The sequence below is a fragment of the Podarcis cretensis genome, assembly GCF_951804945.1.
Source record: "Podarcis cretensis genome assembly, chromosome: 8".
Classification (NCBI taxonomy): domain Eukaryota; kingdom Metazoa; phylum Chordata; class Lepidosauria; order Squamata; family Lacertidae; genus Podarcis; species Podarcis cretensis.
Genome location: NC_137177.1, coordinates 32,660,120 through 32,679,102, shown reverse-complemented (window position 1 = coordinate 32,679,102; position 18,983 = coordinate 32,660,120). Strand labels below are relative to the sequence as shown.

The window sequence follows — 18,983 nt, the reverse complement described above, 5'->3', positions numbered from 1 at the left end:
AGATGGGTATTTGTTTTTACTGTCTCATCTCTGCAAGTCTAATTTGTCACAATGCATGATGCTGGGGTGTGTGTGTGATTTTGAGGTTCTTCTTGTGGCTGCTCCCCTAATAGGCACAAATGCCTGCACGCTGCCATTCCTCCCACTGGTGTGCAAACTAATAAGTGAGGAAAGTTAGTATAATGCTGGCGCAGAAGATAAATTTGACTAAAGCTAATTGGAACAGGCAAAAGAGATAAAGGAACGTGATCACTGTGAAAAAATAATCAACAGCCGTAAGAGAACCACAGATTCAGAGCTGGCTATGCAGGGACGTGATCTGAATTTTCAGAATGGGATGAGTATTCTCTGGGCAATTCTGCCTCTAATGGGCTGCAGGTGGCAGTGCATAACTGACGCTCCCATTGTTGCCCAGAGTGGCTAAAAAAAAGAGTAAGAGAGTACACACAAATCCACATACACAGCACACACACTCATTGCACATATGCAGCTGTAACGCTTGATTGTATACATGGACACAAACTCACATGCACACACACATACACATACACAGCATTCTCTGAGTGCTGGGAGATGCTGCTTTTTAGTCTTCACAATACGATCTGTGACCGCACCACCACATGGCTCTGGGGTGGGGTGAAATGCTTCATTTTCTTTTTCCTATCTAAAGAACAGGCAGAGTGCCTTATCTCTGGATCTCATTACTGAGCACCACCGCTCTAGGATCAGAAGATAAAAGCTGTGTGGCCTGGCAGACCATTTCCCACAGCTTGACAGGTCAGATTCTACCCATGGGTTTGCCACCTATGCCCTAACAGGTGGGTTAAAAGCCATTAGAGAGCAGCAACAGCATGCAGCAAGGGCTGCTGAATATGTATAATGTTTAGTCAGGGGCTCCCAGCTTGCCCTGAATCCTTGGTTCCCAGCAACCCCGCATTGGCAAACGCCTCAAACAGCATTTGCTCATCTACAATATAATGCAGTGACAGGTCATTTAAGGCTCCAGATTCCGTGTTCTCATGGTTGGAAGGAGGGGCTGCAATCAAGATGCCATTTTCAACAAGTCCCACAAGGGTCTCTCAGTAGTGGCCTTGAGACCCGTTACCTCCTTGCAAAGCGAGCCCATGCTTCTAAAAAATTCCTTCCACAATGCTGTGAGATAGAAGACAGTGGTCCCAAAAGGGTCTCCCACAGTTCAGAGACCCCACTTTCACCTGGTGGCTGCATTTCTGTGATGGGGGCATCTTTGCCTGTTGGCAGTGTAGTTTTCACTTGCGAGGCTTGGTGTTGCCCAGGTTCATCAAAGACGTCATCATAAAGTGCTGGGTCAATAGACCAGTTAAGCATCTCTTCAGCAGTGACAATATCAGGTCTGCCTTCCACGGGGAGATGAACCATAGTGAGGCCAGGGCTTTCATGATTATCAAGAGGCTGAATTGCGCCTAGGCAATTGTGTCTGCAACATTAGTCCTCGATGGTGTGTTGTTTTCTGTCAGATGCTTTAGTTGAGATTCCTGTATAGTGGTACCTCGGGTTACATACGCTTCAGGTTACATACGCTTCAGGTTACAGCCTCCGCTAACCCAGAAATACTGCTTCAGGTTAAGAACTTTGCTTCAGGATGAGAACAGAAACTGTGCTCCGGCGGTGCAGCAGCAGCAGGAGGCCCCATTAGCTAAAGTGGTGCTTCAGGTTAAGAACAGTTTCAGGTTAAGTACAGACCTCCGGAACGAATTAAGTACTTAACCTGAGGTACCACTGTGTTGCAGTGGGTTGGACTAGATGACCCTTGGGGTCCCTTCCAACTCTACAATTCTATGAACTTTGTGGGTCCAACAAGTAGGTTTGGCTCAGTCCTACATACAACACTGGTCTCTGCCAGTGCAGTGTTCTCCTCCTTATTCTTGCAAGAAAATAAAACATGATGTGGAGCAGAGCACCGAGATAAAATGATTATTTCCTACAGCCAAGTTGAAAAATAAGGTTTCTCGGTGGAAGCACCAACTCAGCATGAAGTTCCGCTAAGGAGTCAAGATGGATGATGCTAACTTCAGAGAAGAAAAATGAAGGAGGCAGAATGGTCCCTCTCTGGTATCACCCCAGCTGCACTAGCTGCACTCTTCGTACTCAGAGAACTGATTACAAAAATGGGCAGGAGTGGATAAATGCAAGACAAAAATGCAGCCAGCTGCATATATCAGAATTAAACTAAGGAAAGCACCGGGAATTATGCATCGCTAGGCAAACCATCTTTGCTCAATTTAAATATAAGATGTATGCTCCAGCTCAGGATTGCTAATTGATTACATGAACAAAGAATCAATAAAGGAATCAATATGAGATAATTGAGTGAAGGGCGCGTAGGATACATGATAGAATGGAGGAGAGAGGCAGAATTCTCACGACATTTATTACTGTGTATCAATTCAAATGCTTCTACTTATAGATTGATTGGCTAGTCCCAAATGTGAGGTGGGGGGTATTGGGAAGCTTTCATATAATCAGAGTTGGAAGGGACCCCAAAGTATCATCTTGTTCAGCCTTTGAGATATTTGAAGATGGCTATCATATCACCTCTCAGTCTTCTCTTCTCCAGGCTAAACATACCCAACTTCCTCAACCATTCCTCATAAGGCTTGGCTTCCAGACCCTTCATCATATTGGAAGCCCTCCTCTGCACACCTTTCAGCTTATCAATATTCTTCTCAAACGGTTGTACCCACAGCTTTTCTATAGATGCATAAAAGAAATGAAAATAGACATACCTCCCCAACCCTCCTTATACATTCCATAGTATAAGCAGACTATTTTTATGTCACAATTCTGTGGAAGCGCATGGGGGGAAATACAAAATGTAGTATTTAGGTTCTTATGCATTCTCCCTTTTACTTAAAACCAAGTTTCATGCCATTATGGGTACCAAATTATATTTACATGCCCAGTGTCAGCTGAAGTTGTGGAAGCAAGTAAGATGACTGGATATTAGCATTTCTAGTGGTTTTAATAAGGAGGACTTCACTTCCTCCCCCCGCTCAGCAGAAACATAATAAATTATACATAATAAAATACTCAAATATTCCCAGCTTAATTTATATATGCAGGCCTCACAATTCAGCTTTGCTTGGTGCAGAATTTGGACTGAATGACACAGATTCTCCCCCCACACCAAAAACCAAACATCCCATTAAAATGCAGTCTGAGTATTGTCCCCTCCCTACAGAACAACTTCAAAATGTTTACAGTGTTAGTCTGAACCTAGACACTGGAAAGACCCAACAATAGTGACTGGGGGGGGGATGACCCAGTTTGCCTTTAAAGATGAATCTACATAATTCCCACTTTCTAAAAACAATATGCAGACTGAAATTTAATCATCCTTCAAAATTCTCACTTCTCTGAATTTTGCAACGCAATTCTCCAGCCATGTAATGCATACGAGAATGCATATGCCATGTGAAGTGTGCATAAGAAGCATTCTGGGAAATTACTTGCAGAGATGTGTATATTAGACAAAATTGCAACAAAAGTGTCCATTTTAGGAGCAATTCAAACAAACATGCTGGCCAATTTTCATGAAAGGAAAAAAAAAAACCTGATGTGGAAATATGGAGAACTGAATTTAACACACCATCCCTTCCCCAGAATAAATGGAAGGGAAGCATACTTACCTCGACAGAAGGGCAGAGGGAAGTCCCAGGAGGCAGTGTTTTCTGAACTGGAGTGACAAGTGAGCAGCGCATGACCCTCCAGAAAAAAGCCCGGGTTACAGCTGTAACGCACTTTGTCGCCAACACTGAACGTCGTCCCCTGCTGGATTCCATTCTGCAGCCTTCCTGGATTTCCACATGTGTGACTTGGCAGAACTGAGTGGAGAGCAGGAGAAGAAGGAATGACACTTGGTTAGTCAAAAGCACCAAGCTATAATCAATCAAATGTTCAGTCCCTTCTGCAAACACAGGCTTCATTTACTGCTCTGCCCTCTTCCACCACCCTCTCGCTTGCCTTCCCATTATTCCACATCACTGAAAAGAGTCAGAGTACAGGAGCAGTGTCTTGTCTTCCCCTTCCAGACCTTTCAGGTCAGGCCATGCAAAGCATCAAACAATGGGAATCGTGACATGACAACTTCTTCCTTGATAAGCTGTAATAGCTCCGAGCTCCGGGCCCAGGGAATTGGTGGAAATGAGTACAGGGGTGCTTTCCCCATGGTTCACACTTCATGTCTCAGCCTTCAAGGATCAAGACAGGCAACACCAAATCAATGGGAACAAAACCTGTCCGTATGTGCTCTACCTTATCCTCATCTTGTTTTGCTTAATTGCTTATTTCCTGCTTTATGACAAACCACAGTGACATCCAGTCCTACAAACTATAACTTGCCCTTGTCTTGCAAATTACATCAAACCCCACAGATACCTTTTTTCTGGCGGCAGCTATTATTTGAAATGCGTTTCCACTGGAAGCGAGTTTAGATTTAGCAACCACTGTATGTGGGTATAAACCTAGATCTTCGGGAAAGTGTCTGCTGCTGGCTGGAGGCAAATGAATTTACCGTATTTTTCGCTCTATAAGACGCACCAGACCACAAGACGCACCTAGTTTTTGGAGGAGGAAAACAAGAAAAAAAATATTCTGAATCTCAGAAGCCAGAACAGCAAGAGGGATCGCTGCGCAGCGAAAGCAGCAATCCCTCTTGCTGTTCTGGCTTCTGTGATAGCTGCACAGCCTGCATTCGCTCCATAAGACGCACGCACATTTCCCCTTACTTTTTAGAAGTGAAAAAGTGAGTCTTATAGAGCAAAAAATACAGTAGTAGTTTCCTTCTCCTGCCCCCCTGCATACCCATATTTTTAATTGTCACTGTTAATGTTCTACAATATCCAACAGCAATGTTTTGCACAGTTTTCAATGTCACTTCAGCAGCACAGAACACAGAATTAGATTTTTAAGATAAATGAATAGAAAACACATTTTTATAGGAGATATTATACAAACAACTTAGATCTCTTCTAGGGATTAACAGCTGAAAGTCTCTAGTTCCTCGAGGAGTACTTAGCTGCTAACTCAGGAGCAAGATAGATGAATAAATTCCTATGGCAACAGCACTTCCATGAAGACAGCCCTCTGTAGTGGAATGGGGCCCCACTATACATAATCTTTCCTTCAGTGTGGTCCAGTTGCTGACTAGGCTGTACACATGGTCAAAATCATAGAACTGTAGAGTTGGAAGGGTTCCCAAGCATCATCTAGTCCAGGCATGGCCAAACTTGGCCCTCCAGATATTTTGGGACTACAACTCCCATCATCCATAGCTAATAGGATCAGTGGTCAGGCATGATGGGAACTGTAGTTCCAAAACATCTGGAGGGCCAGGTTTGGCCATGCCTGACTAGTCCAACCACCTGCAATGCAGGAACCTCAACTAGATCATATATGATAGATGGCTATCCAACCTCTGCTTAAAAACCTCTCAGGAAGGAGAGTCCGCCACCTAGAAAGTGTGGTGCTCCTGTTAAGAGAGCTGAACTAGGGAGCAGGAGGCCTAGATTCAAATTCCTGCTTAGCCATGAAAGGTTCACTAGATGACCTTCAGCAGGCCACTGTCTCTCAACCTGGCTTACCTCCCAGGATCATTATGAAAACAAAAGTGTACTCTGCCCAGAGCATTTTAGAGGAAACATTGAATCAAAATGTCATAAGTAAATAGCCTATTGTGAGAAGCTATCAGGGCCAGCTCCAGATCTAAAGAAGGCATGGGAGAAGTGTCATCTTGTTGGCCCCTAACCAGTGGGTCCCAATAAGACCACCTGACTGCAGTGGGTGGCTGTGTCTATAAATGTCTCAGAATGCCCCAAGATGGAGTTTAATTGCCGCATTGTAGGGAGTTAAAAGGATGGCTAAATCCAATTGCTTGGCACAGTTCATAGTGATGAAAATAAGAAATGGGGGTGGGGCAGTCATCCACAATTGGTTCCACCAGGGTGATGTGTCTCTGGTAGTTCCCATGGTTGTCAAGTGCTGACACCAGCCCTGGAAGCAGTTCTGCGGGGCAATTCCCAAGCACCTAATGTATGCTGTTGTGGCTAATTGCACCTCTGCTCAACGTCCTATAATAGCCCAATTGTTTAAATGTGCTCCTCAGTCTCTACAGACACAGCAGGCGCTATGACTCTCTAGTGGTTTGACTTCACCCCCAAAGGCACACTCCTCCACTGTCTGCAGAGACAGACGGATGCCCACTAGAGTGCCCTGAACCCCTGGCCTACCTGGCAGCAAGTCAGTATGTCAAGCCCCCAGTCCAGGGTCAATCCACACATCCAAAGTTCAAACTGAAGCACAGTCCCACAGAGATCCTGGAGCATCCAAGCTGAGGTCCATCAACATGGGTAATTGAGTAGACACAGCTCTGCTGCCCTCCTATACTTTGCATGCTGACTGCAGCATCTGGACTTGATGAGGCAGGTGACATTCACCTGTTCCAAGCCTACTTCAGCTGAGAAATTATACTCCTCCTCTCAGAGCTAGCGAGCCCCACCTGGTCAGCTACTGAGCTGGGTTTTGAGCCCTTGCCTGCCTTAGCCTCCTGGAATGCCCAGCCCATTGCTTCCTATACATTAGCACCAGCCATGTTCATGAAGACGTTCCCCTTTGACTCTGGTGATGGGTCCTGCTGCTCTAGTTCTGTCACCCTATGAGTACTTCCTACCCCAACCTCTCCTTCCCCAGCTTGCCCCTGTGTGTCCCAGTCCCAGCTACACCCCTCACTGGGATTCTCTTCCTCCTCCCTGTAGTTCTGCCAGTTCATGACACAGAGATACCACCAAGAATGACTGCATTACTGTGGCACCCCATCACATGGGAAATGAGGCAAGAATCCTCCAGTGCTCCCACAAATAGGGGCACCATTTAAAATGAACAAATGGTTTGAGGAGCAGCACAAAATGAGCACTTCATTTTCTGCACTGACACTCCAGTACCCAATTTAATTATATCATTGATGTCATTTTTAAAACAGCAGCAACAAAAATTGAACCTGTTCCCGGCTTTTGAGCCTTCTTCGCTTGAAATTAATGACCGAAACGTCACTCCAAGTAAAAATCTATCTTCTTTTTTTTCTTAAAAAAGGTCACCACTGAACACTCTCTGCTCTTTACTTAATGAACTGTTAAGATAAGACGCAGGTTGAGGCTGCTTGCTTCTTTACACATAATATTTGGAAAACTAGAATCTCGTTTACAAATTCCGCCTCATTTGCCTCTTTTAGCAAATGTGATATTCACTTCTAGACAACATGCACATCCTGAGGGCTTGGGTGCACATTACAACGTTGTAAAATGCACATCAGTGTAAGATGGCTATGGGCAGGGCTGGGGCTGCAGACAGATATATCCTTGCCTAGTAAGTGTATTCCCTAACTGAGAACCTCGGCTTATGCAGGAATCTGAGACCCAGAAGACAGAAAGTTCTGTTCAGTTGACCAGATCAGAAGACCATGTTCCTCTTATTTACAGCAAGCATAGCCAATCCTGGGATTTTATATTGTCTGCCAATCACAGGTGCTGATACTACTCCAGGGTTCATAGGCCACTTCTGGCTAGCTCATTAGGCTAGGACCCAGCCTTACGCTGTTAGGTTTAGCCCTGTATCCCATGATGGTTATACTCAGTATGTCTTTCCTTTAGGTTAAGCAAGTGGGGAGGGTCTGTGGTCCTTGGGATGTTGTGGTACCCCAACTCCCATTATTCTCAACCAAGACAGTCAATGTTCCAATAAAATTTGGAAGGTCATGAACTGTCTACCTCTGGATTAGAGGCAAATTGGAATTAACCCCTGCTTACCCTTCCCTGTCTCTAGGAATGTGTTTACAGCAGGCGTTGACCACCTTCTTCTTCTTCTTCTTCTTCTTCTTCTTCTTCTTCTTCTTCTTCTTCTTCTTCTTCTTTTTGAGAACCACATTTTTTTGAGGGCATCTGCCAGCAGCAAACCCAGAGAAGAACTGCTCTGGATTAATGAAGTGAAGATGTCTTTCCTTCAGTTTTCACAGGCATATTCAGAAGAAGCGACTCACATGAAAACAGTGCTGAGTGACAGGGGAATGGGGATGCCATGAGAAATCATACAGGAACTTCCACAAAATCTCCACCCTGGTTCATACTTTTGTTGAGATGTGTTCAAATGGGGCTCTGTTCAACCCACACTGCATGTGTGCTTGCCATCACATCCACCTTCACAGATCCAGAAACATAGCCAGGAAGTGGGCAGGATAAGAGAGAGAAGGCTGTGGGAAAGGTGCCTTCTTTGAAGGGTCTTGTTTTACATGGAGGACCATGGCTCAGTGGTAGAGCATCTGCTTTGTATACAGAAGGTCCCAGGTTCAATCCCCAACATCTCCAGGGAGGACTGGGGATGCCCCCTATCTGAAACCCTGGAGAGCCACTGCTAGTCAATGTAGACAATGCTGAGACAGATAGATCAACTTGGTATAAGGCAGCTTCCTGTGTTCCTGCATGTGCCTTGCTTAGAGCACATGCAAAAATGTAACTCTGCATGCTCTTGTTCTGAGCACATGAAAAGGGCCCTTTGTGCATGCCCATTCTCTCTCCCCTCTTCTTTCCTTCCCTGCTTTCATAATTCCACATGCTCACTCAGTGATGGTGAGCTTTCGGGCCAAGGAACAGTATATTTTCATGTTTTATAATGCAGTGTAAATCACACCAAGAGTTCCTGGGATACAGCAGCATATAAACTTAAATACATAAAAATTCCACCACCACAAATGTCCTCTGAACTAATATTATTGCTTACGTTTGCCTGATTGTCAGAGCTGTCCCCTTTTCAGCTGCTGCTGAGATTAAGGCATAGATATTATTTATTATATCAGATGCTGTGCAGTGTAATAATAACATCAAGCCTTTGGATCCAGCCAATTTCCAATTCCTCTACAGCCTTTGGAAACAGGTCCCCCTCCATAAAAGCTTTTCTGCTAACAACCAACCAAAGAGTCTCCCTTCCCGTAATTATATGGAAGCCAAGGCAGGCAAAAGACAGAGATAGATACAGCTGCATAAAAGCCCTGTTTATTGGCTCGCAAATAAAAATCCAGTTCTCTGCCTGATGCATCAAATTAATGGATGTAGAAAAGAAGAAAACCTTTGGGAGTTGTCAAAAGATTTGCTGAATGTTTTAAAAGCAGGGAGCAAAGGGGTATACGTGCAGATATTTGCTCAGTGATGTCTCCTAGAACAGTTGGAGGGGGGAGGGAAAAAAGGACCACTTTGGATGTTTAAAAAAAGATGGGGAAAGATGAAAATGCTTACACACCTGTCTCTGTAATGTCTGAATGGCCACAACTGCTGAGAGGAATGAGACCTTGTCAGCATATAACAGCTCTGCTCAGACACCAGGACAGCTTGTTGATTTTCTCCCAGGCGAAGTTCAAGGTGTTATTATTAGTGTATAAAGTCCCCAAGAGCTTGGAACCAGTTTATGTGTAAAGGTGCCTTACCCCATCTTTAGCCCAATTCACTGCTTCGATCAAACTGTTACAGGTGCCACATAATATTTGTTCCACACTTGTAAGAAATTGATCTTTAGTGTGGCACCACCTACGCTTTGGGACATATTATTTATTTCTCCTCTGCTTCCCCCCCCCCCCCCAAATGACAAAGCCCTCATGTTCACATCTAAACAGGGAAGGGAGAGGAGAAAGGCAAACAGGAACAAGAAAATTCAGGCACTAAAACTTTCTAGCAGGATGGCTATTCAGGGTGCCCTCCGAGCTTATGGAGGCGAGCCCTGTTTTTTCACCTCTCCCTCTGCCACAGCAGGTGGAACAGTGGCTGTCAGATGGAATCTAAACTCCAGCCAGAAGCAGCCCAAAGGGCACATATGCCTGGCCATTTTTTGATACTAGAAGCTTGAAGCTGGTTTCCTTACATAGCTGAGAAAGATGCTTCCTCCCGTGTTTCTCACATAAACAAATCTGGCAAGAACAGCACCATCTCAGATAATTTTCAGTGGGAGAAAACTACCCCCTGCTCATTTACCATTCTGATTAAGTGTCTTCCCCAGTTTCTCTCCAGATCAATCTACAGTTCTGTCTCCATCCTCTTCTGCACAGCTTGCACATAGATATCCATTCCTCAGCCTTGCCTATTGCCTTATTTACATGGCTAAAAGAAATACTTTATTGCTTGAATTACTTGTGGCAGCCTATGACAGCTATATTTTAAACACCATTGTGGCTCCATCCTTGAAGCTTTATCAATGAGAGAAACATCCTTTGCCTTTAGGAAATAAGGTTCCCACACAACTTCCTCAATCATCAGCCAATTCACTTTCGAAGAGCGGGGGTGGATGAAGCTTCCTGAAATTCATTCATTCATTCATTCATTCATTCAGCGTACCCTCACAGTTAAGGACTTAGGTCAGGTCAAAATACTGAAACATCAGATTAACTTTAATAATAATTAATGATAATTCAAAGGAAAAAACCAAGGACTTATGCATATAAGGAAAGGAGTGTTATTTGCTGCTTTAACAGTCTTCTTCAACTCCGCACCCTGACCAAAAAGGAAAGGAAAGCCAGGCTGTTTGGATAGCATAAAATCTGTATACCAAGAGAGGAAGAGGAGAATCTTTCAACACATTTGCCCTTTAAAAAGTGCAATGTTTTAATAATCATTAAGTTAAAAAAAATAAAAACTGGTCTGATTCTCTAGAGAAAGATGCATTATCATTAATGGTGGATGTGATACCGAATAGGACAATTTATATAGCAAGACCCAGTTTTTTCAGTTGTTGGTTTTTTTTTGTTTTTTTTTTGCTGAACCAGATATAAAATGTAATATGTAATATATATGTATGATAATGAGGCTGCAGAACAGAGGGGGAGGGGAGAGGAAAGGCTATCCTATCCCTACTGCTGAGAGACTAGCTGTCTTTAGTCCTCCATGAGCTGCCACCTAGAAGGAGCCATTCCATCAGATTCCCTGGGTTCCAAGCTGGTTGTTACAATAACTGTTGCCTGAGCTGACTTGCCTCCTTGCCTTCTCCCTCCCCACCCTTTCCCCCTTGTGTGTCATGTCTTCAAGACTGTAAGCCTAAATAAGAAATAACATTCTTATTACTGGTGTTTGCAAGATGCTCTGGCGGGAACCTTTTTGGCTAAAGCATGGGATAAAGGTGCTCTAAATCATAAATACTTGGGGGAGGACATTTGGGCTTGAGGGAAAGTCAGACCATTGGTCCCACAACAACTGTCACTGTGAGTACACTGGTTCTCCAGCACCTAAGGAATAGGTAACCTTATGCCAAGACCATACAGGTTTCCTGAGCAATACACACAAATGGATATGCATTTGGAAGCTGAGCATCTTGATATTGAAGGGTAGGATGGATAGAGCCTTCCTTTGCAAGTGTTATTCCTCTACCTACTCCTATGCAAAGTGGCTGTGAAAATCTTTAATGGGAGGTACCTATCATTGACCCCAGAGCTTTCTGCATGCAAACAACATGCATGGCCATTCATCTACGATGACCTCTGTACAAAAAAGCTACCACCTCTAAAAACACTTAAGCCATACTAGCTTTGTCGGCAGATAAATTTGTTTTCCCCAATCTGTGGCCATAATTCTTGGCTAAGTAAGGCTGTGGCTGTTTGAGAGCCTTTTATCTTGATCTTCATGTGATGTGTTTCAGTGCCAAAGCAAAGTTTTTTAACCTTCAGAATAAGTGTCCAGCGAGCTCTAGAGAAGAGGAAATAAATGGTATCTTTTTTCATTTCATTTTATCCCCCTTTTATGTCATGATTCATTTCCAGTATGGCCAAGAAAGCTAAAGCTAAATGGAAACTATTTTCTCGCTCTTCTCTATTTCTTTGTTCACTAAAAACAACAACCAGAAAGATACTTTCTCCCCTCTCCCTCTCTCTCCACCCCCACCCTCAAATGTAATGGTTTTGAATGCGACATCATCCATCTTGTAGATATGGGGAGGGAAGGGGGGGTATGTGGAAAAAAACCACTTTTTCCAATTTTCCACTTCTGGAATCTACCAGCACAGGAGAGGAAATTGAAAGTACAAATCGAACAAAATCCTAGGCATGGTTACTTGGAACACAGCCCTACTGCATTTGATGGGGATTACTCGCTAATTGAGATGTCAGAAAATTCCAACGAAAACAGAAACAGGAGCAGAAATTAGCAGTGTTCGCTTATTCGTTCCAGCCCAAATCATCAGTATTCATGGTTGTTTTCATTTTGCAGATAATATGCAACTGATTACCTTTTCTGCATTTGCTTTGTGTTACCTTTGCACTGAAATCAATGCAGTGGAGTAAAACAAAGCCAAAATACATAACATAATTAGATAACTTATCTAAGTTATGTAATTTCTCCAGAGCAGACAGCCAAGCGAATATTGTAAATTTTGGCAGAAGATGAACTGCAACGGAATGGAAATAGTGCTGCGTGCAACAAATACCACGGGGGATGGAAGGCAATGCCTTCTTACATCCCTACTCCCTAATGCATGTATTTAGAACTGCCGCCACAATGATTTCTCACAGAAATAGCCTTCCTTCCTTCTAGTCCATGGCCATGACCTCCAGGATACCTTTAGACACAAGATGTTTACTCTCCATTAAGAGTAACACACACACACCAGGCCACCATGTTCTTTACCATGGAGAACCTGAATGCTTGGAGGGGACTAGGGATGTTCCTGCAGTCTAGGACCCTGGTAGTTGCCACTGCAGCACAGATGTTCCTCCTTAACAAACACAGTGACAGGCATACAGAAACTTCAGGATGTTTAAATAAATTTGAGCAATGTGTTCAGAGGAATTCCTCCCAGGCAGAACTCGGCATCTATGGGCAGATGTCAGGGTCCCAGCAGCCTGGGACAGTCTATTGCAAAAGTCTGCCCTAAGCCTGCATTTACTCATGAGCTTTCAGAGGATAGCTTGCTATTTAAAGGTGTCCTCTATTTGTGGGCTGTCCGGTCCAAGGCTGGTTTAAAGGGAAAGAACCATCAAAAGAAAGAAACAGGAGTCACCCAACAATGGCTAGCAGCACTTGCAGCCACACAAGCCACCTGGTGTCTTCGCCCCTGGAGTGAGATGTACTGTGTTTCTATTTAAATTACACTAATTGCTACTAAATATGTGTCTATACATATTAATTACCATAAACATTTTTTTGTCCTTTACTGATGAAAATCCTCTTTTCTGGCAAAAGTAAATTTTCCTGAGAAACTTTGCTCATCGAATTCTTAGGTTCATTTAAAATCTTCAGATGATTTTCCTGAGGAAGAACCACTAAACTTGCTTTTCTCAGTTATACTGCCTGAGTCAGAACCTCCATATCTGCCCCCAAATGGGCTAGCATCATGGCAAGCAAATAGCCGCATGGGTCAACAAACATTGCCTTCTAAGATTCTAGCTATCGGACATGATCAGAACATTTTACACCTTGATTTGCCAGCAGGGGGAAGACAGAGAGACAGAGGTTCAGATCTGAAATTATTTCATCCAAACACTGGGGGCCAGTGTTGATCTACACTGTATATAATATGCTGGAGATTCCTCCTTTGTCCAAGAGGTTTTGTTTGTTGATCATAAAAATACTCAGAAGCTTACAACTTTATGGGAGTCAGAAAACTTTGCAGTCTCACTGACCTTCCCTCGCTACAGCTTGGCTAGGAAGAACAAAACATCTTGCCAAGAACATGGCTGGGAGCATTCATCAAACTGAGTGAAGATGTAATTTGCTATGTGGATTTCCCCTCTTCCATTTCTCTCTCAAAAGGTAAAAGCTGTGAGATAGCAAGAGGATAGGGTGAAGGCATCCAGGGCCAAGATATTTGGATGGCTTGGAAGAAAAATCCACATGACATCCCCTTCCTTAAATTAACTGTTAGATGAACCAACTATGGAAAAAACAGTGAAAGCAGATTGTAAAAGCTACCCTTCAAAAATAATTTATAATGGCCTCCCGTGAATAGAAGAGCCTTGCAATGTCATCAGATGCTATCCGGTGAAGTACCTTGCTTGGTAAGCCTCTCCGGGGAGTGTTCCACAGCTGTGGTGCAACCACCGAGAAGGCCCTACTTCATGCACAACATCAGCACACAGGCAAAGAAGATGAAAGTATGACTAGAGTACAGATAAATTCCTTCCCGCCTCCCTATATTTCCTTTGAAAATATCAATACCTTTTCAACATTATGTGCTGTACATAGATAACTCACCAATTAGTTTTGATCATTTAGACCAGTGTTTCAATATACTTTTTTGTCCCTTGGGTTCCACCACCACCACACTGGTTAAAATGGGAGACACATGTTACTCTCACATGTGAAATGTTACATAAATATTTTCGGAATCAGCAGCTCCCCAAATAATGGGCAGCCATCTTCCTTGCGACTACAACATTCTCCAGGTGTGCCTCCCAACACTCTTTTACGTGGTTATTCAGAGCTCATTGCTGGAATTGGGCTTTGTGGGAAATGGTGGTGCTTTCAGTCATTCCTGATAAGTGTAAACTGCAATTCAGGCTGACTAAATGAATCCCTGTGTGATCACCATCCCCAAATAGTGACAGAAAAGGGGTGAGGAACACTGCACAGTGCCTCCCTGCTCAAGCAGACATACAATATGGTGCCTTAGAGGTTTTTTCAAGGCACATAATGCAACTTCTCTTGGGACACTCATCATGGGACTCACTGAGATGGATGTAAACATACCCACAGCCAGCATCTCACTTTCTCAGCTTAACAGATCAGTCCTAACACTCAGTTGCAGCTGCAGTGGGGGCTCTTGCAGTGCACTGCAACCCTGCTGCATTGGTAGACAGGTCACTCATGGCAGCAGCAGTGTAAGCTCAGCAAGGGCAGGGAGATTGGTCCTGGTCTCCATAGCAGTTCCGGGCTGGTGCAGGGATTGAGCCAGGTTCAGGCCTGATGCTGGCAGGTGCCAGCTGCGATAGTGGCTCAGAACCCAGCAGACCCGCCTGTTGAATGGTTTCTTTAAATGTAAAGTTTCATCATTGTTCCACCTGATGTGTATGTCTTTAAGGGGCCAGAGCAAACTAACAAGACCCAGCTTTACAGCTGTGAAACATAGCAGGTGCTGCTGAGTTGTATTGATTAAGCTGTGTCAGCATTTGGGTGTAGTATATAAGGAGCAGCACCTAGCTCTCCCATTACCCTGGGGGATGGGTTGGTGGTTGGGTCTGGTTTATTGATGTATTTAGTGTAAATGGAGTTTTTGTTTTTCTTATTAAAACCTTGTTTAAGTTATTTTTTAGTCCCTTTTTAATGCATGGTCTCCCCAGCAAGCTCTCTGCAGCGCTACTAAATTGCAAATAGCCAACACCGCCACCCTCAGAATGCCTAGCTAAGCCAGCCGAAGCAAGCGGTGTGTGTGTGTGCTTCCACTCAATCCAAATGCCCCACAATCCAGTGCAAGGTGGGCTTGGATTGCATCTTAAGTCTCCAAAATAATATAAAGCATACTATCCGAGTCTGAAATGTACATATACACTTGCATATCATATGCATATGAATTAATCTGCATGTTTTCCAGGTGGGAATTTCATTTATACATTATACATTATACAGTGGTGCCTTCGCAAGACGAAAAGAATCCGTTCCGCGAGTCTCTTCGTCTTGCGGTTTTTTCGTCTTGCGAAGCAAGCCCATTAGCGGCTTAGCGGATTAGCGCTATTAGCGGCTTAGGGGCTTAGCGGATCAGCTGATAAGTGGCTTAGCGGATCAGCTGATAAGGGCTTAGCGGATCAGCTGTTAAGCGGCTTAGCGGATCAGCTGTTAAGCAGCTTAGCGGCTTAGCGGATCAGCTGATAAGCGGCTTAGCGGATCAGCTGTTAAGCAGCTTAGCGGATCAGCTGATAAGCAGCTTAGCGGCTTAGAAAAGGGGGTGGAGGGGAAAAAACCCACAGGAACTCGCAAGACATTTTCGTCTTGCGAAGCAAGCCCATAGGAAATTTGTTTTGCGAAGCACCTCCAAAACGGAAAACCCTTTCGTCTAGCGGGTTTTCCGTCTTGCGAGGCATTCATCTTGCAGGGCACCACTGTATATCGTATACTCAGACATTATGTGTATGAACCAGCCAAGAACTTTGGAGTCACGTTGATTTCAGTGGGGAAATTAAGAATATGCTTAAATCCCCCTTGCTGGGGGTGTGGAGTGGAAGCAAAGTCCTTAACTTTGGCTGCATCACGCCCCACCACTTCCAGCATCACACTATTGCAAAATTTGCCCACTCCAAAACATGGTCTCAAGTAAGCCTCATTTGTCTGAGTGGGGTATACAAAGGAGGCAATCCTCACAAGGTTATTATTGTGGAATCTCGGACAGCATTTGATCAGACTATAATAGAAAACATGACCTTTTTGACATTTCCAGTCCATGAACCAAAACCTTACAGCAGGGAGCCTGCAAGCACTAAAGGAAAAGTGTGTGTTTGTATGGAAGGGTTTGTGCATGTTGTGGGTTCTCTCTTAGAGACTCATTAATAAGGCGCACCAGAAATGCTGAGCTCATAGTTCAAGTCAGCTTATGCTACAATGCAAAAAGGTCACATAAATTTCCCCTGAATAGGCCGCCAGACCATTGCATTGTTGTAATGATTATGGCGTTTTCTCACAGAGTCTGGGAGATTGATGACATAATATGCAGTCATAAACGATCATCAAATAGGAGAGTATGAAGTTCAAGAAGAAATCCTATTATGCTGTACTGCAAACAAAGCTGAAATGGCATAACTGTGCCATAAAAACATGCCTAAGGGCTCTGCATCTCACTACTAGGGTTATTCATGGGGGCCTACATGCCAAAGGTGGTCAGAGGAGTGGGGTGGGATAGAGAACAAGAGGAAGCGGCAGTTTCCAGGCTCCATGTCGTTAGGGACTCTTGAGGCTTCAAGTGGGAACTGCTTGGCCTGCGACTCAGGTGTAGCCTACTGAGCTACCTGAAACAATCCATGTTCAAAGTCTCTTCACGCACAGACAGACCAGAGATGTACATTCCACATTAGCTGCAGAATTCAAGGTGCTAGATCTTACCTAAATAGTCCTAAATGGCCTTTGACCACAGACGTACAGGACCATCATATTAAATTGTCCATTATTTAAGATGTGCAGTGAGACCCTTTTCCATCAGAAGTTTGTAAGGGATGGCTACTGTGGAGACTGTACATCCCTTAGGCAGTTCAGCAGACACCTTCAGGCATCACTCCAGGACTGTCCTATCCTATTAAGCATTGCTTCAGTTTTTATTGGCATCATACTTTTATGCCACCTTTGAGTTGTTAGTTTCATCACATGCTTGGTTTTTAGAGTGCATGGATAGATGGAAGGGCCATAGGTCAGTGGTAAAGCACCTCCATTGCATGAATAAAGTCCCAGGTTCAATGTCCAACATTTCCAACTAGGAGATCCCTGCTTGAAACCCTACAGTCCCAGCCAGTCAGTGCTGATAACACCGTGCTACATAGACCAATAGTCTGACTTGGTAGAAGGCAGTTTCCTATGCTGTTCGTATGGATGAACATATGTTGTTTTGCAGTTTTATTGCAAGGCACTTTATAGATTCTATAAACAGAATGGTAGGGTAGAAATCAATTAAATAAACAGATAAATATGCTTCTAGCCCCAGTCTTAGGTTTCAGAGATGGCAAAGAAATCATAGCTCCCTTCAGCTGAACTCAGAAGTCCCTGGTAAGGAGGTCTGATCCAACATGACTCTTATTATGTTCTACTCCCGCTGTCAAAGGCATTGTGCCTTTCAACGTCTGTTGCTGGGAATCACACATGTTTCACTCAAGTTCTGCTTTGGGGCTTCCCACAGGCATCTGGCTGGCCACTGTGAAGAATAGGATGCTGAATGATGAGCCATGGCCTGCTCCAGGAGGGCCTTTCTTGTGTTCTTAAAGGAGAGAGACATGTGGAAAGTAAATCAATTATCTAAGCTGGCACTAGTTTCCCCAATATCTACGCATTGTCGTACCCTACTCAGTTTCAAGAGGAGCTCCCGAGGGCCCTTCAGTAGTGTTCCACAGACAAGGGCATTGCTGGCATTCCAAAAAAGAAGAAAGCCACATGGAATTGTTGCAAAAACAGGGGAGGGGGTAGAAATGAGGGAGGTGGGAAAAAAATAGAAAGGCTATTTCATAAACATTGTCATGGAAACAGAACATCTTCTCCACTTAAAGGCCTTTAAAAGAGAATTGTACGTATAAGGGTGGGAAGAAAGAGGCTGCAGCTCAACCCGGAATAGAACGGAGCTGATTAACTGTTTCTCTAACCTTTCCACCCCCCACTTTCCTTCTTCAGCCTTGATTGCACTAATGCAAATTCTTACAGCACTTTTGATATCTCTTGCTCAGCCCTGCTCCATAAAGCATTTTATATTCCACACCCCCCCCCCCCAGAAATAGGCAAAAACCCATTCCTAGGTCTTGGAGCATTATCTAATGATGCTCATTGACAAAAAACAAAAACAAAAACAAATTCCCAAACTCTTGAACCCTATGACATCCCCATCACATGTGAAGATATGATCTAATAGAAGATGGTGGGCTCTTCTTCATTTGCGGTTTTAAAACATAGGTTGGGTGACCATCTGTGGGGGATTCTTTAGCTGTGACTCAAGCACTGCAGAGGGTTGGACTACATGACTCTTGAGGTCCATTCCAACCTTACAATTTTATGCTTCTATGTCCTTACTTACTCGCCTTTTAGCTCCAGGTGTTGTCATAGGAGAGTTGCTTGGTCATTTTGCTTGCTTTTTCTGCACATTTTCCAACTCTACATAGCCATTTTGGAGGTGCACCAACTGTAATAGTACACTGTATTCCAAATGTAGTTACACCATAGGTTTGTAAAGCAACATTATAATGCCATTATGCAAAACTACCCCAAAACCCCTCCCCTGTGACCCACGGTAGGCACACAACGTTCCAG

General features: G+C 43.9%; 1 protein-coding gene across 3 annotated transcripts in view; it reads right to left on the bottom strand.

Moving 5' to 3' along the window:
* CSMD2 (CUB and Sushi multiple domains 2) overlaps window positions 1-18,983 on the bottom strand; it is a 519,932-nt gene that overhangs the window by 361,572 nt on the left and 139,377 nt on the right. For all 3 annotated transcript variants that reach the window (XM_079985202.1, XM_079985205.1, XM_079985206.1), the window contains exon 4: window positions 3,669-3,863. In XM_079985202.1, the coding sequence (XP_079841328.1) occupies window positions 3,669-3,863 (195 nt within the window). The remainder of the gene's footprint in view (window positions 1-3,668; window positions 3,864-18,983) is intronic.